Source organism: Lutra lutra, chromosome 8, assembly GCF_902655055.1.
Source record: "Lutra lutra chromosome 8, mLutLut1.2, whole genome shotgun sequence".
Lineage (NCBI taxonomy): Eukaryota > Metazoa > Chordata > Mammalia > Carnivora > Mustelidae > Lutra > Lutra lutra.
The window spans coordinates 31,537,304-31,562,050 of record NC_062285.1 but is presented as its reverse complement, the minus strand read 5'-3'; the positions used below and the strand labels follow the sequence as shown (position 1 = coordinate 31,562,050).

General features: G+C 36.7%; 1 protein-coding gene across 20 annotated transcripts in view; it reads left to right on the top strand.

The window, feature by feature from the left end:
• PARD3 (par-3 family cell polarity regulator) overlaps positions 1-24,747 on the top strand; it is a 651,514-nt gene that overhangs the window by 342,195 nt on the left and 284,572 nt on the right. For 18 of the 20 annotated variants that reach the window (XM_047740438.1, XM_047740440.1, XM_047740435.1 and 15 more), the window contains 2 exons: positions 20,855-20,946; positions 23,209-23,292. In XM_047740438.1, the coding sequence (XP_047596394.1) occupies positions 20,855-20,946; positions 23,209-23,292 (176 nt within the window). The remainder of the gene's footprint in view (positions 1-20,854; positions 20,947-23,208; positions 23,293-24,747) is intronic. The other 2 variants (XM_047740436.1, XM_047740429.1) reach the window with 1 other exon arrangement.

Below are 24,747 nucleotides of genomic sequence, written 5' to 3'. Positions count from 1 at the left end.
CCGTGCTGGATTCCACTCCCCTCAGTAGGCTGTCTCCTCACCTGTGTGTACAGCTTTGACTTTAACTGCTGCATCCGCATTTCCCACCTTCTCCATTCCCAGCTCCCCTTACCTTACTCCGTATTTAATAACACTCTCTCACATTCATATAAGTTACTTATTTATTACATCTTTTGTATATCTTTTTGTCCTGCCTATTAAAATATAAATTCCAGGAAGAAAGAAATACTGTCTGTTTTATTCACTCATGTCTCAAAGGCCTAGGACAGTACCTGGCACATCATAGGCATTCAGTTGTTGAGTTGATAAATAAAGTGGTTAGATGGATGAGAACTCCCCGAATTCGTAAGGAAAATACCTTGTTTGATGAGCTTATTCCTGGGGAAAGGGTTCATTGCTTTTATCACGTTCTCAGTTTATCAGACTGCACCCAACGTCTACCCCAATGAGTTAGTGATTCATATGCTCGTAAACACCACGGAAATGAAAACAGTAATTTGAGAAAGATAATCTGTATTTCCCATATTCATTGTAGTATTATTTACTGTAGCCAAGATGTGGACGCAGCCTAAGTGTCCATCACTGGGTGATGGATGAACAAGATGTGAGTGTATGTGTGTGTGCATGTGTGTGCACAATGGAATATTGTCCAGCCATAAAAAATAAGGACATTTTTCTATTTGTGGCAACATGGATGGACCTTGAGGGCATTATGCAAGTGAAACAAGTCCAGCCCAGAAAGACAAATATCATATGATCACAGCTATATGAGGAATCTAAAAGAAAAACAAAAACCAGACTGCTAGATAAAAAGAACAGAGTGATGGTTCAGAGGCAGGGGGATTGAGGGCTGGGCAAAATAGGTGAAGGTAGTCAAAAGGTACATGTTTCCAGTTATAAAAATAAATAAACCTGGGGATGCAGTGTATGGCATTGTGAATATAGTTAATAATACTATATTGTGTATTTGAAAGTTGGTAAAAGTAGTTCTTAAAAGTTCTCAGAAGAAAAAAAATATCTGTAACTATGTGTTATGATGGAGCTTAACTAGACTTACTGTGCTGATCATTGCACAATATATATAAATGCTGAATTATTTTCTTGTGCTCCTGAAACTAATACAGTGCTCTCTGTCTGCTCTATCTCATCTGGAAAAAAAAAAAAGAAAAAAGATGGACACCAGGTTTTCAGCTATATATGATTCATACAAATCAATAATATAGAGAACTAGTATGTACTAGTTCAGTTTAAACTTCACCTTGGGATCACTTTGAAGCGATCAATTGTGTTTTGTATTTTAAAATTATAGATTGACGAGTAACAAAATTTGTGTCCAAAGATAACCTTGTTCTAACATTGTGTATATCTTTGCGTGTCACCATGTGAGCCAGCAGGCCTATTGGTGGGAGTTAATACCACATGAAATGCTGTAAGTACACATTTTAAATGACCGGTTGTCATCTAATATCTTCTTTCTGTGAATGTGCACATGTGATGTGTATTGATTCAATTCCACAAGAACTATTGTACATGTACAATATGTTATGGATGCTGGTAGGCACTGACCATCTCCTGGACAAAGAGAAGAGTCATGTTCTCAGTCGTGTAAATGGCCGTGATGCTGTATAACAGCTAACGGGACTATATGCAGATGTGTCCTAGAGCTCAGGCCCACTGAGTCATGGGCTCATGATCACCAGCCATCGTGTCATCAGCTTCATTCTCTTGACAATCACACACTCTTGTTTTGCCCATCTGTCTTGCACATGTGACCTGGTTGTTAAAACTTTTCTGTTGATCAAAGTACATCATTTAATAAAATGGGTAAGAATAAAAATTCCTCTTCACTTTAGTGTATTGGCTTAATTAAGCCTTTTTATTAAAAATTTTTTTTCATTTTCCAAGAAAATGTAAAAGTTGTCTTATGAATAAATGCTCGCCTTCACTAGGGATCATGGGAATGCAAATTAAGATACTAATTTTTCTTTTGGCTATCGTTTAGCAAATATTAAAAATATTTGTCATATCAGGGCGCCTGAATGGTGCCCTCGGTTATGCATCTGACTCTTGGTTTTGGCTCAGGTGGTGATCTCTGGGTCATGAGACAGTGCCTGTTGTCTTGCTTTGCGCACAGCACAGTATCTGCTTCTCCTTCTCCCTCTTCCCTGTCCACTGTGTGTGCTCTCTCTCTCTCAAAAAAATGAATACATCTTAAAAAAAAATATTTTTCATATCAGGTATTTGCAATGATGTGGCCCCGTAGCTGCGCTCATGTACTACAGATTAAAATGTAATTGATGAAGCCTTTCTGAAAGTGGATTTGGCAATATCTGCCTTTGATTTCAAAATTTTGCTAATGGGAATATTACCCACAGCAATGTTTGCACGTGGATAAGTATGTTATTGTTACAGTAGTAAAATATGGAGACAAGTTATTGTCACCCATTAATGGAGCAGTGGCTATATTAATTATTTTATATTTGTACTATAGAATACAGCCATTGAAATAATTGAGGTACTATTGGAAGATTTCTGAGACATGCTGTTAAGTGAAGAGAATAAGTTTCACTGAGTATATGTAATGTTTCGTATCATATAAAGATTATACCTGAGTATATGGACCTATTATGTATATAAAAAGGAAATTGAAAGAATTTTTTTCTTCCAAATTGCAACCATTATTAATTCTAAGGGAGCAACTTGGAATAGAATTATAGGGGTGAAATGGGATTTCTATATTTTATTCTGTATACTTTAGCACTAGTTTAATCCTTTATTAGATGACTTAATGATGGGGACATACGGTTTATAACATTAAAAAAAATTGCCAGAGAAAGACATACACTCCAAAGCTGAGGTGGGTTGATTTCCTTTGCTTTAAATAATGTTCTCTTGAATTACTTCTCTCCCATTCATTCCTCAACATCCAACATCTTCTTTAAAGTTTACTTGATTAATTTAAAATTAATAGTTTAATATATAAAATTAATATATTTTTATATTTATTTTTATAAATATGTAGTCTCTTTTATTAAAAAGTTGAATGCAGTCTTGGGGCAAGCTTGGAATCACTTGCTTTCAGAAAATGGGACATGACCAGATAAATGTCTTTGTGTCAAGTGGCATGATTTGAAGGTAGAAACTCAATAAAGACTAGCAAATTAAAGATTTCTAAAGCAAAGTAGTAGTTTTCTGAGGAATAGTAATGATAGATATTAAATGAACCTTTAGTTCTTTTTTAAAATGAACCTTTTAGTTCTTTGTTTGCTCCAATTTATAAAACAGAAGATTAAGTCTGGTAGAATAACTGTTATTTCACATGCCCATTAGGAATATGGATAATGTTCAGAATAAGCACCATCATGGTATTTTACTGTCTTGAAGAGTTTCCTGATAAACTCCAAAAATTTACTTGGTAAATCTCAAAGTTCATTATCTAGTCATCTAGCACATAGAACAAATATTCTTTTTAGAATCAGTACGTCCAAATATTTGAAAAATGTACAATTATGAAATAGATTTATGTTTATAGACTTAAGAAAAACTTTAGTAAGGTATGCTTTTAGTAAACAAAAGTTATATATTCTTTAAAATTTGTTTTTGGGGGTACCTGTGTGGCTCAGTCCATTAAGCGTCTGCCTTCAGCTCAGGTCATGATCCTAGAATCCCGGGATCAAGGCCCACATTGGGCTTTCTGCTCAGTAGGGAGTCTGCTTCTCCCTCTGCCCTTCACCCTACCTGTGCGCTCTCTCTCTTAAATAAAGAAAATCTTTAAAAAAAAATTATTTTTAGGCTTGCCTCGCTACTTTTTCACCTACTCTGAAATCCAAATCTTATCCTTTCTAGGTTGGTTCCTGTTCATTTCTCCATGTGGAAACTTCTCTAAAATCACATCGTAATCTGTTAAACCAAGGATATTTTATTTGTACTATACTGAAAAATACCTGTGGAATCTCCAGTCCTCAGTTTCTAGTCTTTTGAAGTTTAAATTTAATTTCTCTCCATTTTTTCCCCCCTGAAGATTCTATTTATTTATTTGACACACACAGAGAGAGAGATGATCACAAGTAGGCAGAGAGGCAGGCGGAGAGAGAGGGGGAAGCAGGCTTCTCGCTGAACAGAGAGCCTGATGTGGGGCTCTATCCCAGGACCCTGAAATCATGACCCGAGCCGAAGGCAGAGGCTTAACCCACTGAGCTACCCAAGTGCCCCCCTGTTTGTTTTTCTTTTGTAAAACATCAGAAAAGCTAAACAAAATAAATGCAGTTGGTAATTGAAAACCATTAAGACATATGCTCCTATCCATTCCTTACAAAATTTTTCCAAATTAAAAAAAAGACAGCTGTATTCTGTTTTCTGTTTTTGAAAGTAATTCATTATCTTCAAGTCACCTTTAAGAATATCTATGGCAACTTAATCTTAATAGTTCAAAAATGAAACCTATATGAGAGAGAAGATAAATATTAGTAATTAGTGAATTTAGATGTAAGGTACATTGGGTTGAATATATTTATCAGTTTTCTGTAGGATTGAAAATTTCCAAAAACCATTTTTTTAATATATAATCTAGGTTCTTAACATTTTCTTTAAAATGGCAAAGTGAATTTACTGTTACCTGAATGTGGTCATCTCAGCTAATGAAGTAAAAAATAGTTCACAGCCCCAATTATGATCTCTGTTTAAGAAATAGAAGGTCACAGAACTCAGAGCAATTTCATGTGCAGCTGCTTCTCTGTGTTTATAGTCTCCCACATTCTGTCTCTGACATGTGGATGTTGATGTTAATACCTGGTGGGTTCTGGCTGTGTTTTCAAATTCATGTTGCTCTAAGTTGTTACTGTTAGTAATCTATTGCCTTCCAGGAGAGCCAAGATTCACACTTAGAATCCTGGAATCTGGAATGGAGTTAGATGTTGAGAACACAAAGACGCCTGAGGAAAACCTACTGTAGATTCATACTTTTTTTTTTTTTTTAAGATTTTATTTATTTATTTGACAGAGAGGGAAAGAGATCACAAGTAGGCAGAGAGGGGGAAGCAGGCTCCCTGCGGAGCAGAGAGCCTGTTGTGGGGCTCGATCCCAGGACCCTGAGATCATGACCTGAGCCGAAGGCAGAGGCTAATGCCCTGAGCCATCCAGGCACCCCTGTAGATTCATACTTGAATGAACTGCTGAGTTTGTTCCCTGGAAGAACTTGTCATCTGCACAGGCTGCCTCCTTCTGACCTGGCTTCATTTTGTCCAGGAAGCTCTCACTGCTCATCATTCGTGAAGTTCTTTGCAGCTTCTTTGGCAGCCCTCCATGTGACTGTGTCAAGAGGCACGGGAATGGCCCTGATCTCCTGCGCCTCTCTCAGTGGTGCATCTGCTCCACCTCTGTGTGCTCAGAGCATAGCTCCTTGTGAACTGACCAGAGCTGGGCGATTGTGGGTGCCCTCCTCCTTCCCTGGGGTGAGAGCTTCACCAGGCAAACTCCATCTTGCATGTACACCTTGTGATGGTGCTGGTAATTGTGCGTGTGTGTGTGTGTGTGTGTGTGTGTGTGTATTTACAGGTCACCTGCCCTGCTCTCAAGATGCTCTCCCTCGACTGTGATGGATTTATATGCACACCCTTGATGGAGTGGGTTGGTAGCTGTGTGACAGAGGGTGGGTTACTTAACCAATCTGAGCTGCAATTTGAGTTGTAGAACAGGAGCAGCACCTGTGTGTGGTCCCTGGCACATTCATGAAGGTGTTTAATGTTATTACCACTCTCCATAAATGTTTTCTCTCTTTCTACCCATCTTCCTCCTGTGAGGTAATTACTCGGGGTTTATAACGTATTTTTCAGGGTTTAACTAAAATATCCATAATTTAAAAGTCTTTGTTCTGAATATATGCACTTAATGGGTGTAATTATTAAACACCAAAACTGAATGTTACACTCGGGGCCCTTGCATTTAGGTAGGTGCCTTGCTGAAGGGAATAGTCGGGGTAAAATGCAGCCTGTGCTCTGTACCCCAGCTTCACGAACCTTCCAAGGGGACCCCTTTCTTTAGTCTCATTAAGGTGCCACAGAGGTGACCAGAGGCTCTACAGTATCTAATCCCCTAATCACTGGCCTTTTATGCAGGTCCTCTTTGATTTTAGATAAGAATGGTTCTTTTGCTATTAGAGTGGTTTGTTGGTATAAATTCATTGGTTGATAGTAATTCATTTGTTGATTCAAATAAGATCTAAACATCTGATATTAAATATCTCTGTTAGGATGTAAAACGAAATGAAACAATAATCTGGCCAAGTATGATTAAGTGTCAGAAGGAGCGCTGATATTTTATATTATTGATTTTCTTTATTAATCTTCTGAGAACTCTCCTTTCTTTCTAGTCGTACTCACAGCTACTTTGGTAGTCACTCCCAGAGTTGTCTCCTTTGATGGTGTGGGTGTCTTCCCAGCCCCGTGCCATGATGACACTATGTCAGTTGCTTGGAGTCCGCTGCAGGGTGTTGGCAAGTGCTACAAATTAGGACTTTTTTTTTTTCCCCTTTGAGAGCCATTTGTTAGACATGGATCAGTGTACTCCTGGTTTTATCACATCTTCACACCAACTGCTGGAAGCTTTTGGCTGCCCCTCCAAGTCACTGCTTTGGCAGTCCTTCATTGCATTCATTTTTGTCTTTAACCTGAGTGGTCAAACTTCTGCTTATCCCAAGTGGATTTCCGCATGTGTGAGTCTACTGCTTTTACCAGCCTACCCACCCCTCTCTTCATGAGCCCCTGGAAGGTTTACCAGAAGGGTGCTGGGTCGGGTTACAATTTCCCTATGCTTTTGTAGTGGCATTGCTTTGATAGAAACCTCGGGATTTTGTCTGAGGTTGTGATTTAAAACTGACCCTTTTAAACTTTCCAGTCCCATTGGAGTAGCCAGGCAGGGCTGGGTGTTCTTTGAGGTGTTTGGGGTGCCATAGAATTTTAAGTGCATTGGGAAGACACCTGTACCATGGCAAGCCTCTCCTTAGGCTTGTGGAGTACAGTATATGTGCTTCTATTTTAAAAATATGATTTGGATCTTGGTGGTATTTCTTTAAACTGGCAGAAGAAAGGAGGTCTGTAAGTGCATGTCTCTTTGACCTAGTCCAATACGTGTGACTCAACTGCTTTGACCTTGGCAACAGTATTACATAAATTTTCTCATGGTTTAATGATTCTTTTAAGAAGATGAGGGGTGCCTGGGTGGCTCAGTGGGTTAAGCCTCTGCTTTTGGCTCAGGTTATGATCTCAGGGACGTCAGATCCAGCCCCGGGCTCTCTGCTCTGCAGGGAGCCTGCTTCCCTCCCTTCTCTCTCTGCCTACTTGTGATCTCTGTCAAATAAGTAAAATCTTAAAAAAAAAAAGGATGAAATTATATTAATATCTGACGGCCTACCCTAAAGGATACTTATAGCCACCCCCCGCCCCCGCCAGTCCCCTGTAATTCGGTTTTTACAAAGAATTCTCATATGTAAAGGTGATTTTCACAGTGATGGAGAAGAGAGACTAAGGGGTGTGGCCAGATGAGGAGTGGGTTTCACATTTTAAGGCCAAGACGTGGCCAGAGCTAGAGAAATGGAGCCTGCTAATACAGATCCTGGAATCAGGCAGCCAGGGATTGCAGAGAAGGAAGAATCAGGATGGAAGAGCCATGAGACTTATTTTAGAAATTGCCTAATGACAGATTCAGGGTTTTGAATAGGAAATAGTATTTGGTATTCAAAAGATTTCTCAAATACGGGGGAAGAAAGGTAGCTCTGGCCCTTGAAAAGCTAATCTGAATAACAAAGGCTGAGCTGACTTTACAGGAAAAGTGTGAAAGGCTTCTGAATGTACTTCCCTGTTCTTCGTCTTTGTCTGAAGCTGCTGTACCTTGTTCAGGGGCATACACATGTCTGTGCTCTAGAGTCCTGGTATTAAATGGATAGGTGTTGTGGCTTTTAGAAAGACACTTACTGTCGAATGTTTTAAAATTTATCTGTTGTTAGTTACAAAGTCTGTTTCCTACTAACGGAAACTGGTGAACTTTTTTCGGAGGGAACATTCCTATTGCGAGTAGCCCAGATCAACCTGCTCTATCATTTGGAGCACAGGTCAGTGGACAACTTGATCCTCTTTTACCAGAATGTTCCAAGAGTAAAACATAAAACAGTTTCTATCCCTGAGTATGACCTAAATAAATATTTCAAACCTTTTATTTTTGTAACTGAAAGTAGTGTCAGTTGTGTTTTATATTTTTTACTTGTCCTACATATCATTGATTCCATCATTTTATACTAAAAATTGTAATGAGGCTCTTTTTTTCTGAAGGCATCTCTTTCTGGTAAATATTGATAAGGCCATCTTTCATATAAAATGAGCTGAAGTTTTTTAGTCCATTTGCAAATCATGAATTCCAGATTTAATTATATCCCAAGGGAACAACCTGAGGAAACCAAAAGTACTGACATAATTGGATCAAATTGTGTAATCAAAAGCAAATGATATGGTTATTAAATCTAATGAAATGATCTCCCAGCATTTAATTCATTTCTCTGATTCAAGAAATTTTAGTAATAAGTGAATGTGTTGAAATGGACATCCTAGGCAGTCACTGCTCCTAAACAGATCTTTTCCTCTAGACCGTTTTTTGGTTGGAAATATTTCTGAAGGCTACACCTTAAAGCAGAGGGTTGATATCTTTTGGGACATGGGTGAGAGGAAAGGTGATGGGAAGTGAAGTATGGGTCCTTATGAAAGGCAGAGGGAAAGCAGTGAGAGGAGAAAATTGCTGTTGAAAAGTACTGTTCCTTTGTATCACCACCTTCATTTCACATGAAGTGAACACGGACCGTAAGTCGGTCATCTAGATGACATCTAAAGAAGTAATATTACTAGTCTGTAAAGATTTTGTTAAAATTCTTGGAAAAGATAAGCTCCTGATAAATAAATGATTGAAATGAATAGCAAATCTACAGAGAGCCTGTGTGAGTGTTTCACAAGAACAGTGATATATTCAGTCTCCTTAGTAATACTGAATTCAAACTAGAATGACAGCAGGGCTTCTTGTTGATTAGATTAACTAAGGGGCGCGTGTGCGCGCGTGTGTGTTGTATCTGTCTATCTGTATCAGAGTAGCCAGTCAGGAATTGAGGAGGGATAAAATTTTACCCTGTTTACAAGCTATCTAGTTAGCCTGCTACAGTTGCATGGACGGTGATGGAGGATGAGAGTCCTGGATCAGAGATGAAAGATTTTATTACTGTTAACAGAGCCAGCAGCGTGAGCATCAGTGTATTTGGTTCAGTTTCTCTTATCCCCAAACCCGTGCAAATGTCACCAATGGCCCAGATATAAGGTCTTCATGCTCTGTGGGTTATGTTATAGAAGTTATGGTACCGCTCTTGGGAGGGAGATACTACCTGTATTCTCAAGACTTGCAGATACGCCAGAGTCTGAAGGAGAATTGTCTTCCAGTGCAAACCATAAAAGTTGTGAAATGGACAGTTTAATATCAGTCTGGTAGAAATATCTATTGATTTGGTCTTTTCAGAAAATAAGTGAGCACTAAGCTCTTTAAAATGATCATGTCATTTGAAGCATTCTGTTTTAGACTGCTTTCAAAGAACATAATCCTAAATATTGAAATGTTTTTATTTAGAAACCTGTGATGATTGGAGTTGAAAAGTATCCTGTGATGAGTGACTTGATGGAAATGAAATCTTTTGAAAATGTTTTCTGTACAATTTGAAATAAAATACTTCAGGTGAAACATTCATATTTTATTGCTATTCCTATGTAAGCAAAGAACACGTGTAAGATTTCAAAACACTAGAGAGAAATCCCAATCGTAAGGTGGAAAAGCTGGGACTCATCTCCACCAGTGCATTGTTTTCTTGGAGCACATGACATACTTCAGTCATTACAACCAAACTTTTGTATAGGATAGAAGACAGACTTATTTTCGAAATCAAATGATATTTTATAAATCAAGATTTAGTTTTACTTATGTACAGGGAAGTGTTAGTACTTAATCATCATGAGACAGTGCTCCAGGTAATTGGCATTAATGAACTCCTGTGATTCTCATAGGAATTCAGTAGACAGTACTCTTCCCAGCCTGTGAGTAACTGAGGCACAGAGAAGTTACATAATTTGTCAGGATCATACAGAATCCATGTTTCTAACCACCAGACTAAAGTGCTATACCAAATATAACACATGTCTAATACTTTAGATGAGTGTATTTCTTTAATATCTTAATTTTTGTTTGGCATTTTAATCACATTCTGGGTATTAGAGACAGTGCAGTAATACATAGCTAATTAGTTTTATTAATGTTAATCTCTAATGTTATTATAAGTTGTTGAACCACGATCTAAAATTGCGCATTCAGACTTATCGTTATTGCTATGTACTTTGTGTCAAACATATAAGCAGTTTCATTTTGTTTAAGAGAATACATTCTCTCGATCCCCAGGAAATCTACTGACTAGTTTTTGCTTCATTGAATTCAACTAGAAAATTGAGCGAAAGCACTTTTTTTAAGCTACTTACTTTATCCAAGCTATTTACTGGTTTCAAGTAAGTTAATGACTACATTTCATTTGTGAAATTGTAATATTGCATTGGGAAGTAATAAACCAGTACACATTCTAATGCATGTTTACGTGTGGATTTTGTTACAGGACCCATGTGTTACTCTTTACTTGCTTACTAGCAATTTAAAATAATATAAAATTTTGGGGACTGTTATGTTTTCTTAGTAAGCCCTTCAAAATTATTAATGGTGAAATATGTGTTTATCATCTAGGAAAGCAGGATAAAAAATATATATGTTGGTCCCTATGGAAAGTCCTCTTAGGTGTTTGTGGACCACAGGACCCAGTGATGAACTTGCCTTACTGTGACTCTTCCTCACTAATCTCCATTCTTTCTTTGATTCTGTTTAATTGAAATTTCTCCTAATTATTTAATTTATTTTATATGGCATGTTAGGAAGTCTTTTTCTCATCTTAATCTTTTCTCCCATTTGGAATGCTACACCCCAAAAATGGTTTTTAAAAATCTCTGCTTGGTTTTTAAGACTGATTAAATATGATATATATCAATGAGTAATCCCATGTTTGTACCTTTTTATAATGTTCTGTTTGATTTTTAAGCCCTTGATTCTTTGCAAAGTCACTTTTCAGAGAAATTATAATACAGTGATACTATGTAATAAAAATAGTTTATAAAAGTATGGTAAGGTTTTAAAAAATTAATAAAAATAGCCTTTATTGTAAGAAGATTTTATGCTCATGATAAAAATACTTATTTCTATAAAGACACAATAAAAATCACTTGTAATCTTGCCACCCAAATATAACCACAAGTAAAACTTCCTGATGTTCATTCTTCCTATGTTTCTCTTAAAATGACATTTAATAGTAATTAGTTAATTACTATTACTATTAGTTAATTAAAATTAATTAGTTAAAATAGCCTCCATTTTAATAGTAAGTCTCAACTCCATATGAAAGTTCATTTATTATATGTTCAGAATTTAAGTTTTTCTCCAACAAATTTTATTATATTTTCTCTTTTCACACATCTGGCTCTGACACTAACTAGTTGGCTAGGATCACATGCATTACTTACTAGCTTTGGTCACTCTTCCTTGAGTAAAATGGAGTGAAAAAACATGGCAAAACTCAAGACCGTGGGCCTTTTTGATGCTGTTTTCAAAATCCCAGCTCAGCCACTTCAGGGAACGGTGAAATCTTTTCTAAACTTAATTTCTCATGATGAGAATTCCTACTTTGTTGTGAGGATTAAATGACAGTTGGTGTTGTGTTTTAGATGTTTAGTAAAATTGATTCTTTCTCTTTTCTCTAAAAACTTTACTTTTATATGTAAGTCGCTTTGCATGTAGTGGTATCCTTGAGTCCGTCATAGCTTCCCAGACAGATCAGGTTATTTCCTTTCTTCCGATTAGGAATGTAGGGCGTGGTGACATGAATAAGGACATGGCTGAGGTGGGTCTCATGCCCAGCTCTGTCCTTCAGTGCACCACTGCACATCTGGGCATGCCCAGTACATTTCTAGACATACTATCTCATACAGTGTTTAGTAAACCTTATTGGCAAATACTTTGTGTGTCAGCAACACACCTCTGTTATCCAAACCGCATTGTGAATCGATCACTGGGAACTTGTCATGTGGTTATGTTGCTAAATTACGTTTGGAAAAAAGTTTCACACATAATTCATTAAAAATCCCATATGTTTTGGGGGCACCCGGGTGGCTCAGTTGCTTAAGTGTCTGACTCTTGATTTTGCCTCAGGTCAGGGTCCTGGGTCTCAGGGTCATGGGGTCAAGCCCCGTGTAGGGCTCTGCACTTAGCACCAAGTTTGCTTGAGATTCTCTCTCTTTCTCTCCTGCTACTCCTCCCCCTGCTTGCATACTTACACACTCTCTAGAATAAAATAAATCTTTAAAATAAAATCCTATTGTTTTGCTGAGGATTAAACTGAAGTTGTATCGAAGACAAAAGCAGGAGATTCTCTACTAAATGGTACATTGTAGGTCTTCAGTATATATATTAGCAATTATCATTTTTATTTTTGTTATATATTATAAAATTTGCAGGTCTCTTGCCTCTTTAAGAAGTGATTTGCACTGATCACTAGCAAGAAATACTTGTTTCAATTTTTTGTTTATTGATCTAAATGAAAGTTTATTTTTAAATTATTTTAGTTCCCATCAAATATTAATTTTGAAATCATTTTTAAGCCAAGGAGAAAATGTTTTTTGACTGAAAATAGTTGTGTGTAAATATTATTAAACATATGGTATTTTAATGCACCACTGAATAAGATGGCTTTTTTACTTACCCAGGTATTATTTACTTCACCCCCAAAATAAAACATTTTAAAATGTCACCTCAATAAGGTCTAGAAAGTTATTAGAAAGGCAGAATGGTCAGATGACAAAATCCATACATTTCAACAATCCATAAATCCATAAATTAGGAATGTTCAGAAGAAAACAATTGGGTGTTCTTCTCATACTCAAGGCCCCTATGAAACCAGATTGATAAGGCTGCCTGGCCATTCGTGTGTGGTGGGGGGACTGGACACCTCATGTGAAGCATGGCTTCAGTATTTTCAAAGTGGTGATAGATACTTTGGTCATCTGTTTGGCATAAATACGGATAGAAGTGAGGCGGCTGATGCCGGGTGAGATGCAGGATTAGTTACTGAATTCAGTGTTCTTAGTAAGGATTAATATGTAAAGCTTCTTTTGTGTATCATGGGGGCACAGGAAAAAAATGGAAGAATTAAGTGAAGGAAGAGATTCTAGTATATGATTGGATCTTGGACCAGATGTCTTCCAGTATGATTCCTCCATGCCCTGAAATTCTAATAATTATGAGGAACCAACTTACATTTTGGAACTTAATTTTGAGATTCCACTCTGCATGTAACAGGTGCAAAGATACATACTTTTTGTTGTTCTCTGTAGTGAGATAGCGTTCATAAATCAGCACCATCTGTTCTCCTTCTAAAGACTCTTCTCTTGCCTTGGGTTGTATGGAGTCATGTTGTGTATATTCCAAGACAGGAAATGTTTAATTTCTGTGGTAAATGAAAATTTCATGGGCTGTGTTAAAGACTGTGTTTGCCATTCCATTTGATCAGTATTAGCTTGAGCTGGGAATGTTTGGAATCCTGTTGGGGGGGGATGAAGCTCACATTTAATATTCAACATCACAAGTACTGAATCATTCCTAATATAAGCCCCATTATTTGGTGTTGAGCTCTGGGTTCTTTGGTGTACAGTTCATGTTATAATGAACTGCACTGCATTTAAAAGTATAACAGTTATTAATTCCCAATACAGTACAAGAAAATACTTTTAAGAGGTCTTATTGTCTAGTATTGTCTATCCTGCAAGGATTTGAATTAGGTTTTTTTCATAAATGTTTTTACTCAAGTGAAATATAAAGACCATGGAGTAAAATCATATTGCACATTTCCTGATTTTACTTGTTTAGAAGGTTGCCACTATACACTTACCATTCTCAGTTGAGAAGGCCTCCTCCCCTAGATGTTTTCAATTGTTTTCCACATGTGATGGGAAATTACTTTTCCCTGGTGATTTGGCCAATTAATCAAGTCGTGGCAACATTAACACAAAAGCCTTCTGGAATCCTATTTGTGATACTTAGGGGATGTGGAAAGAGCTTCCCCTTGGAATTATTTTTCTCCGAATGTGATCCCCCCCAAAAGTGATTTAATTCATGCTGTGAACATACAAATAAATATTTTTGGGGAGAGATGGCGTAGCTCGTTAGTAGTTAACATGTTTCTCATTAAGTTTGGAAAGTCTTGGAGGTACTCTAAAAAGTGTGAAAAAGACTTTTACTTAAACATTTTTGTAGCAATATATTGAACCATTAAAATTATTTTATTGTTAGGAATAATGAAAACGCTTGAAAAATATCGTAAATTTAACAAGATACCATCAGAACTTTCATTTCCTTTTGCGTTTCCTAAACATAAAGATCAAAGATAGGTGTGCAGGAAATTTTAAGGAGGCAAAACTAATTTTTTATAAAATGTTTTTAAAATGATAAATTATTTCTTAACATTATAGGCATTTTATTCAAGTAATAACTTCACACTATTTTATTCCTTGGAGCTTAGAGTTTAAATATAGATGTACAGGTGGTTGGTTTCTAGATAAAGTTTTATTGTGTTCCTATAAAGCAGAATGTGTGCTTTTCATTTCCTTGCTTTTATAAGCAAGCCAGTTAGGGATTTGTCCTCTTATTTCATACAGTGATCGATAGAGGCAGCATTCAGTTTTTAAGTGTTCTAATTACAGTTTAAGTGTTCTAATTTGCAATGATATCTACTTATGTTTTTGGATATATATATATATTTTTTTTTTTTAATCTGTGACTATAGAGAAGATATTCATTACTTAAGCAGGAAAAAATATAACTAGGTAAGTTTCGAAATTATAAAGTAATTAGGAGTTTAGCCAAATTTAGTTTTCTTAAGCAATTCATGTGATTGCATGTGATTTCAGAATGTGTCATCCCTTGGTTCTGTAAGTGCTTTTTAAGTTGAGCGTTAGCCTTGGTAGTATTCATATTATGGAAGAGAATAAGATTACTTTTTCCTAGAAGCAAAGAACAAATAAATTCATATGTCTTTATCCCTACTTGTCTAATACACATTTCTAACCTGACCTAAAACTCATCGTCCTCACCCAAGCTTATCATATACTCATTTTCTCTTACTCTTTTTTCTCCTTTGACTAGAATTCTTCCATCTTTTTAAAATCTTACTTAGATCCATATAATATGGTAGACAAAGGGTTAACAAAATCTTTCCCCTCTTCTGCATGAGAGTTTAAGCTTTGGTTATTTTTTGGCTCTCGTTTTCTGAAAACCTGGTAAAAAGCTTCCATCCACTACATTTGTATGGTACAAGTGACCTCTGAATAGTAAACTGCATATGAGCTCAAAAAACGAAGTATGTGACAAGCCCCTCTGCCTGTGGTGTTTTGAGGCACCTGCTTCTGTGAGGCGTGAGGGAGGCTTTGAAGCCAAAAGAGCCCTCGCAGCCTGCTGACGTGAGTCCTTTCCTGCACCTGAGCTGGGACACCCAGGAATTGCTCTGGGACAGTTATACAGCCTGCTTCTTCCAAGGATGCTGCCTTGCTGGCAGGTTGGGTTTCCAGCCTTAGGTTCTTCAGGCATTTCAAATATGTAGTCAGAATAAAAATACTACTAGATGGCTTTTAATGGAAAAAAATGAGCACTCTGTTCTGCTCTTCCTGACTGTTCCAGTCCCTCTCCCCAGAGGGAGTATTTATGGATATATTTATTCTGGTACTTACTTCCATGTTTCTAAATAAAATGTTAGGTTGCTCTTTCCTGGTTACTGGTTATTGACATCTGTTGACTTGCCACTGTGGAAGATGAAGGTTTTTTCTTTTCTGCCACTTTTACTTGCCATGTTCCCATTTCCTCGCTCTTGTCACATCAGAAGTCTAAGTGAGATCAGTAGCCAGTGCGACATTAGATGGCGGTTTGTGGCTCACTGCATGACCAGGTAGGTCATTAATTAATTAACTCTGATTACTTTTTTTTTCCCCTTACACATTTTCCTTTGCTGTTCCTAGAGTCAATTGCTTTGACCTTTTAAAAATCTATTCTGTTTTATCTGTGTATTTCTGAAACTTTCCCCCCACATTCTCTAACAGGTCTGTCAAAATATTTCCCAAATGTTCAAAGATATCAGACCAGTTATTAATTTCTTTTTTACTCAGGGAGATAGACTTTCCAGACTCCTCTGTTCTGTTGTTCTAATCTGACTTGGCTGCTGCTTCTCTGAGCTGTCTTTTCACCTTATTCTAGGACTTTCCTTGGGTTCTGTCCATTGCTTTATTGAATTTCTTGGATTTTGCTGGAGCACATCCAAAAATAGCTTAATATGAAAAGATCCATGGGAAGTAAAGACTTGCATATCTAAAGATTTTTTTTTTTTTTTCAGCTTTCATACTTGATTTTTCTTTGGTTGGTTGGTTGAACATAGAAATCCCCACTGAAAAATTTGGTTTAATATAGAAGGTATGACTCTGTTATCTAGTAGAATTTAATGTTACTTTAAAAGGCATTGTATGATAGAGCATTTTGTTACTGATACTCCTAGTCTTCGTTCGCTAGCAGTCATACAAATGCTACCATTTGGCAGTGCTTAGATTAAGCTCTGTTGTTGAGAGAGAATTCTCCATTGTTCTCTTCCAATTTTTATGTCTTGAGAGCGGAAGCCTTTGTTTTGGAGTATCCCTGCAAGGATGTATGTACAGCAAACAGCCTTGGAAGATAGATATAATGTGTCCTGCCACAGCAGTGGGCAGACACGCTTTTGCCTGTGTAAGGTATTTGGGTTCCCTCAGCTCAGATTTATTCTGTGTGCACCAGCGTTCCTGGTGCTTTCCTTACTTTGTAAGAATTTTAGCTGGAGAAATGTGCATAGCCATGGATGATACTTTGGCTATTGCTGTAATAAACAGTCCTTTGTCTCTGACCCAGAGGTCTCGTTTTTTCCTCTAGCATCCATGAAGCTATGCAGGCTAAGTTCGGGATAAAATCGTAGGTTCTTCATAGTTTTTTTTTTTTTAAAGATTTTATTTATTTGTCAGAGAGAGAGCGAGCACATGAGTGCACAAGCAGGGGGAGCTGCAGACAGAGGGAAAAGCAGGCTCCCCACCGAGCAAGGAGCCAGATACTGGACTCTATCTCAGGTCTCTGATCCTGACCTGAGCCAAGGGCAGATGCTTAACAGACTGAGCCACCCAGGCATCCCTCTTCATAGTTCTTGACATTTCTTTTTCCTCTGAAAATTTCCCTGACCAGTAACCCATAGTGTTTTCCTCCTCGTGCCATTTATTTGACTGTATATAGCATTTAGTTGTTTGCACTTTTTAATGAGTATTCTCATTTCAAAGACATTTTACAATGAAGGTACTTTGTATATAGCAAAACGCAACAAATATCAGGTTTTTTGAAGGTTTCTAAAATGTAGATTTTATATTTAATTGAGTAGATAATATGCTTAATATTAGTAGGTAGGTAATATGCTTAATATTAAGTTATCTTGTAAGGCACAAAGTATGAAAGGATGAATATATTCTCTTAAAATATAATGGTGTAACACTACCTTAAATCGTTTATTTGCAGTATGTTTCATAGGTCATGTATTTCTCTTTTCAGTACCAGCTAACATTTACTGGTCAATTACTATGTGTCAGCCACCATGTTATAATTGTTTTACAGGTTACCTTATCCCTTTCAGTAGTCCTAAGAAGATGTTTTTATTGTTTGTATTTTACAAAAGAAGGGATAGAAAAGAAGGGGTATATAACTTGCCTAAGGATATAAAATTGGCAAATGGTAGAGTTGGTACTCACACCCAAGGCCATTTGATTCTTGAACCCGAGCTCTCATATAAAATGTTATAAAATGGCGAGAAGGGAAAAGATTAAAAAGTGTGTTTTCTAGGGTGCCTGGGTGGCTCAGTGGGTTAAAGCTTCTGCCTTTGGCTCAGGTCATGTTTCCAGGGTCCTGGGATCCAGCCCCACATTGGGTTCTCTGCTCAGCAGGGAGCCTGCTTACCCCTCTCTCTCTGCCTGCCTCTCTGCCTACTTGTGATCTCTCTCTGTCAAATAAATAAAATATATTTTTTAAAAAGTGTATTTTCTCATCTGGAAGTTTTTAATAGTATGTAGTTTAAATTAGTATTTTAGGCCTTTGTTATTGATTTGACATAAATAAAAGCCAAGTTCCATTTTCTGTGTCTATAATGGAATTCAGTATATAACTTGTGCTAAAAGTAACCAGGTTCAGTCACAGCTTTTTAAAAGTACAAAACAACAAAGTAAAGTGACACAGGAGCCATCCTGTGACACAGTTTACCCATCCAAAAGTTGGAAAATTTTCAGTTGTGGTTCCCACAGCAATTGCATCTCCGCCTCAGGGCAGTGAATGTTGCGATCTAAACTGAACACCATATACAGCTGCGTGAAATAATATTCTGCATGCTCTTGGGGGCCTGATAATGGCCACTGTGGGAACAATGAATGTGTAAATTATCAGTTACTCTTTTATCACTGTAGTTTGGGGCATTTCATTTATGTGGCTGTTTCATAGTACAACGTAGGTGTTTTGCTGGTAGTACATCATGGTGGCATTTCAGTGGTGCTTAAATTATTAATGAATCCTGAAATGAAATGTTTTTAACTTGAAAGATTATTTTTATGTTTTCCATCTGATTTATAAACAATCTCTGTGGCTCTCCTCCCTACCCCCACTGCCAATGGGAAAGCATAATTTTAAGAGTTCTTGTTTACATTTAAAGTGTGGTTCTTAGGCAGGTTCAAGATGCTGGTTAACCTTTGAAATGTATTGTGTGCTTGTGCTTAAAAGAGATAGATGACTAAGAAGTGCATATTAGAGCCTCTTAAATCATAGGATCATCAATCTTCAAGTACCTTCACTTCATGTACTGCACCGCCATTGAAGACACATGGAACCTATCTACAACTCATAGAAAAACTTGGTGCGTTCACCTTCTTATTTTGGTGGATTCTCAGAGGTATTGTCAGTTGGGTGTTACCAGTTGCTCTGTGTTGACTTAATATTGCTTGAAGAATTTAAAATACTGCTTTAACAGTGCGCTGAACCTATGACCTTTGCTTATCATTTTGTTGATTGATGTCTTTGTTGATGGCATATAAATTTCTGCTATGAGTCTCTCAAATACATGATTAAAAATACAAAATTTTTCTTCTTAGGGGTGCCTGGGTGGCTCAGTTGTTAAGCGTCTGCCTTTGGCTCAGGTCATGATCCCGGGGTCCTGGGATCAAGCCCTATGTTAGGCTCCCTGCTCAGTGGGGGAAGCCCTCTTCTCCCTCTCCCACTCCCTCTGCTTGGGTTCCTGCTTTCACTGTCTCTCTCTGTCAAATAAATAAATAAAATCTTTAAATTTTTTTTTCTTTTTAAAGAAGACTTTTTCTTTAAAAGTTTTAAAACTTTTCTTTTCTGCAGTTTAATAAATTCACATAGAAAATCACTGTTACCAAATTTATATAGTAGAAAGGGATGGACCTAACAAATTACATGTTTATATAAGTTATATGTATAAACTTCCAAGAAACAGATGAAATAAATTTTATTTATGTGTATTTGGAAACTTCTTACCCCAGAGATTTCTTGGGATGATTTTGTTTTTATTAGCAAAATATATGGAATATCTGCTGGGTACCAGGCACTAAAGGATCCAAGATGAAGACACTGAGCCTCTGAGCAACTATGATTAGAGATTTCAAGTCTTTTCTAAATATTCTAATTTGATTAAAAAGGTCTTTGATATCAGTCATTCATGTTTATCATTATTCAAATTATCTTGAAAAGCCAACCTAACTGTGAACTCCTTAATGAAAAGACAGTGACCAAGGTTATAAAATGAGGCATATTGTTGAGTGGCCATTTCATTTCTTTTTAGGCGCCGTCTCGTTTATTCCACACACACCTTTTGCAGGACCAGCGTACTTACCCGGTTTCTACAACATGTTGGAACATACTGTTTTACAAAATTCTGCCTTTGTTAAAGATACAAAAGTGGGGGTCAATTATTTTGCTTTTTGTGCCCGTCCCTATGCTTTAAGCTTCATAATAGAAGTAAACAAGTGGTTCTTTATGGCTAAGATCTTAATGTCTTCAGAGATACTTCTAAATAACCAGTCAACTGGCTTAGGGTGTCTTTATGTGAAATTTCAGGGGATGAAGGATTTGAATCTAGGGTGGTACTTCCTGAATGCTCATTTTGACAAGCTGATTTAGAGGGAGCATTGATTTAGGAAGAACATTGAAGATTTTGATAGTTATTAAGGTTTTTAGTGTTCTCAACTGTTGGGGTTAGTAAAAATTTTAAACATGTATTGCCTGTGCCCTGTACATTTATTTATTAACATAATATCGTAGTAATGTATAATTATTCCTGAAAACATACACTGAAAAGTGAAATAAAAATGATAAAGTTCCCATAAGTAGAAGTTCTTTCCTTATTGCAGTGGTATCTTGTCTACCGCCTGGATATGCTAACTCAGGGAATTGTGGCTCTAAAATACAGCTTGGCATATACACATACCCATCTTATCATTAACACTGATATTCCCTAGAGGAAGGACCTAGTTAACACGATCAGAATGCCTACCAAACTCCAGTTTTATCCAGTTTCCTTTCACATGATGGAAGTAAAGCTAACACGGAGTATACTTCTCTTCTTTGTGCTGTGTGTCTCTAGGATGAGGATGGGACAGAAGAAGATCACAGTCGGGTTGAACCCGTTGGACATGCTGACACTGGTTTGGAGAACATACCCAGCTTTTCTCTGGAGTAAGTTACAGATGGTTTTAACTAATTTTGTAATATACGTGTAGCATCACTGATAGCAACAAGTATTCCAAAAAGCATATGGCATGCGGAATGTTTGTGCTTAGTTAAAAACATGCCTTGCATTGGTTTGTTTTCCAAAGAGCATCTTTCATCTATTGCATTAAGTACGTAATGTAAGAAGTAGAGCATGGAAATTCCCATGGACCTGTCCTGGTTTCATGCCTTGGCAAATACTATTAAATGATAATACGAAATAGTATTTGATTGAAAATGTTTGTCATGTGAACAGCATTGTAACTGTTTTCAAATTGCTTTTTATGTCCGTGTTTTGGTCATTTGTTTGTTCCTTAGCTTGCTAAGTTAAAAAAAAAAAAAGTGTAGATATACTTTCTTGAAAAACCAGTTGGAGCATGTAAGCATTAGTCATTTTAGTATATATTTTTTCGATTTGAGGAAATGGAATTTCTCAAGATATCTTTTGAAGAATAAGAGTCATAGGTTAGGGCTTTAAATGTGACTTTAGGTATAAAAGGACAAGGAAAACATTACTATTACCACAACTTTACAATTATGTATTGACATGTTTAAGTGGAAAGTGTTCTCAAGACTTCTTCCCTTGGTAGTTTAGACCGGGGAGGGCAATCATTCTGAAGTTTTGTTTGACTTTGGGTAAAGTTGAAGGAACCTAGATAATTGGCATTTCAACTCTTAATTCTCTCTTTCCTTGGTCTTCCAAGGGAACTTTCTCAGTGAGATTAAACAAGGTCTAGAATCAGGGGATGTTTAGATAGACAGCAACCAGTAATCTCTATTAGAGTTAAGAAGTACTTGCCATGTCCTAGTTCTTTTCAGAAAGAATGTGGAATAAAATAAATTTATTAAAGTTACCATTACTATTTTCAGTTGACAAACTAATCCTTGAATAGATGTTCAAATGTTACATAACAGTATCTAAAATAAGTGGTTGTGAAATTCTATGAAAATACAAAAATTAATTCGTTTAAATAGTATTACTTCTGTAAATATTTTGGCAGTTTGGCAGAATTTTAATTTTTTCCTAGTTAACATATGTGATTACATCTATGCACATATTCTTAATTCTGTTTTGATTTGTTTGATATCACTGTCTTTATTTTTCTTTTAGTCTTTGTATTATATAACGAGGACAATTAATAGTATCTAGGATAACTTTAGGTTTTTATTTAAGAAATACAATTGAAGGACTGGCATTTCCATTATGTAAGAACTAAACTGAGATCTTTGTCAAATCCATTGGTAATCATAGTTGTCCAGGTTGCTTCTACTAGATATTTAATTGAAATACTATTTTAAAAAATTGATTGTCAGATAAGACCTGCTTAGATTTCTGTGCACTACACACACACACACACACACACACACACACACACACACACACACAGAAACCTATGAAGAAAATGAAATCTCATTGAAAAGGTTTAGAAAATTTACATTCTCCAAATTATATCAGTTTTCATTAAACTCAGGCTTAATAGTAAAGTGCTTTCATTATGTAATAGAAGTAACTTCATGTTACTTACATCTCTCTTCATGACTTTAAAGTTTGGTTATAAACACTTAGAGAAATTATTTGATTTTAGCAGGTATCTACTGGCTTTGAGGAATGAGTTTCATTCCCAGCATTGTGGGACACTTCCGGAAGCTTAGGACTTGGCATTGTTGTGGAATAATGTGGGCAGAAAGGATCGCTGGATCACATCTGGCCTGTCCCCAATGGAGGCAAAACACACTGGATTATTGGAAGGATTGATAATGTGACCTAGGCAGGAGCACTTTGTAAATTTTAAAGTGCTGTGCAGCCAAAAGCCCTTTATTCATTTACTCTTTCTTGTCCTTGAAATAAATACCAGGACGGAACATTTTCAGTGGAAGTCTAGAGATCTGACTCACAAAATGTGTACTTGTATTACACGTACAAGAGTGTGGTCTGAGAGAAAGGGTTCTGTGTCATTTTAATGTCATTGTTTCTGCTGCTTGCTCTCTCTCCATGCCGTCAGACTAGTGTGCAGGTATGTACTGTTTACTGTCGCTCTCATCCTCACGCTTATGTTCCAGAATGTGTACGTGTATGCGTGTGCGCTTGGTGAGATTTTTGTTGTGTTCTCTTCTGTTGTTTATTCTGTGTCTGTGTTGTAGCAGTTGTTTTGTTTTGTTTTGTTTTGTTTCGGTTTTGGTTTGTTTACAGTACATGTTCATGCTCCCTCATTCATCATTGTCTCACAGTGATATGGTAAAGCTCGTACGAGTCCCCAACGATGGAGGGCCTCTGGGAATCCATGTAGTGCCTTTCAGTGCTCGAGGCGGCAGGTAATGTATCCTGGAGGTTTTTAATTGAATCCTAATGTTGAGTGTTTTATCTTCATTTATGCCCATCTACAGAGTGGTGTTGATTTAGCATATGCTTAATAGGAACATTTTCATTTGGGGCCAACTGCCCCTTCATTCAGATGTATACATCATAATCACAGAAAGCACTTACGCTGATGAAGAAATCAAGCATTTAAATTATTCTAATACTGTTATTGGTCATCACACATTCCTGCAAACATTTCACTTCGCTGTGTATTGATGAAACACTTTAGAGTCAGAACTCCAGCTGAATTTGCAAAATTAAGGGAGAGCTTAAAGCAGTTTTCTGGAAAAACTTACCCAATAAAAATGATCTGAGTAACTTAGGTAATGATTGACTTAAAATTCATTTTTAGGTTTAATTAGTTCTTAAATTTTTGTAAGATTTTTATGATTATGTGTGAAAGTTTTAAAACCTAAATAAGCTATTGATTTATTTCCTATCATGTGGTCTGTTGCTCCTTCTCTTCAACCTCTGCACACTCAAATGTCAGAGTTTTGTATCATTAATTACTTCATTACTTTTTAGAATGCATATCTTTAAAAACTTCGAATGTCGTATGAATTACTTTTACTCTGGTGCTGCATTCTGTGAAAAAAGTATTATCGGATTTATTAAAAATTTTTGTTCTAATATCTTTAAATACTGTCTTTAAATACTGTGAATTGATTTTGTGACTCATGGTTGATGGGCATCTGTCAACAACCCGTGAAGTGCTCACATTCTTGTCCTGGAGAAATGAGCTGTTCAGGGGCTGAGGTTTACTTGTATCCTCTCTTAAAGCCCCATCCAATAGCTACCCAGTGAAATATACTTACGAACTATTTGGCTTCTTATTTTGACCTTCTTTCTTCTATTGTTGCCATTATTACAATTTTTTTAAACTTCCTTTACACTGGGAGAAGGAAGAGGAAAGCTGAAAGTGGCCTTAGACCAGGGACTGAGGATGTGAAACACAGTTTACACAATTGCCAGTGAATTATAAGTGTCTAGTATTTTGTCAGTTGGGCTGTCAGTGATTAGTGTGTGATTAAATTATTTAATTTTTTTAATTGAGTATTTGATCACTTGTACTACTTCCTGGTAAACACTTCTAATGGTGATGACTCTAGGTTTCACCTCTTTGGCGAAACACCTACTTTATGAGATGTCTGGAAGCTGAAACTTTGATTTACCTAGAACTCTGCTGGAGTACGAGACTTGACAGTTAGTGTCCTATAACAAGCTGTGAAATTCACCTTGAATTTTGAGGTGGCATTGTATTCACAGGGCTGTGACTGCTTTCCCTTTTTTCCTTCTTCTCTTCTTTGTTTATTTTTAAACTCCGGAGAAGCATTGAAATTTCTTCAAGGTGCTTTCATGTAAACATGCTTAGTTCTTTTTCAAAAATGGCCTTTGCCTTTATTTCCTTT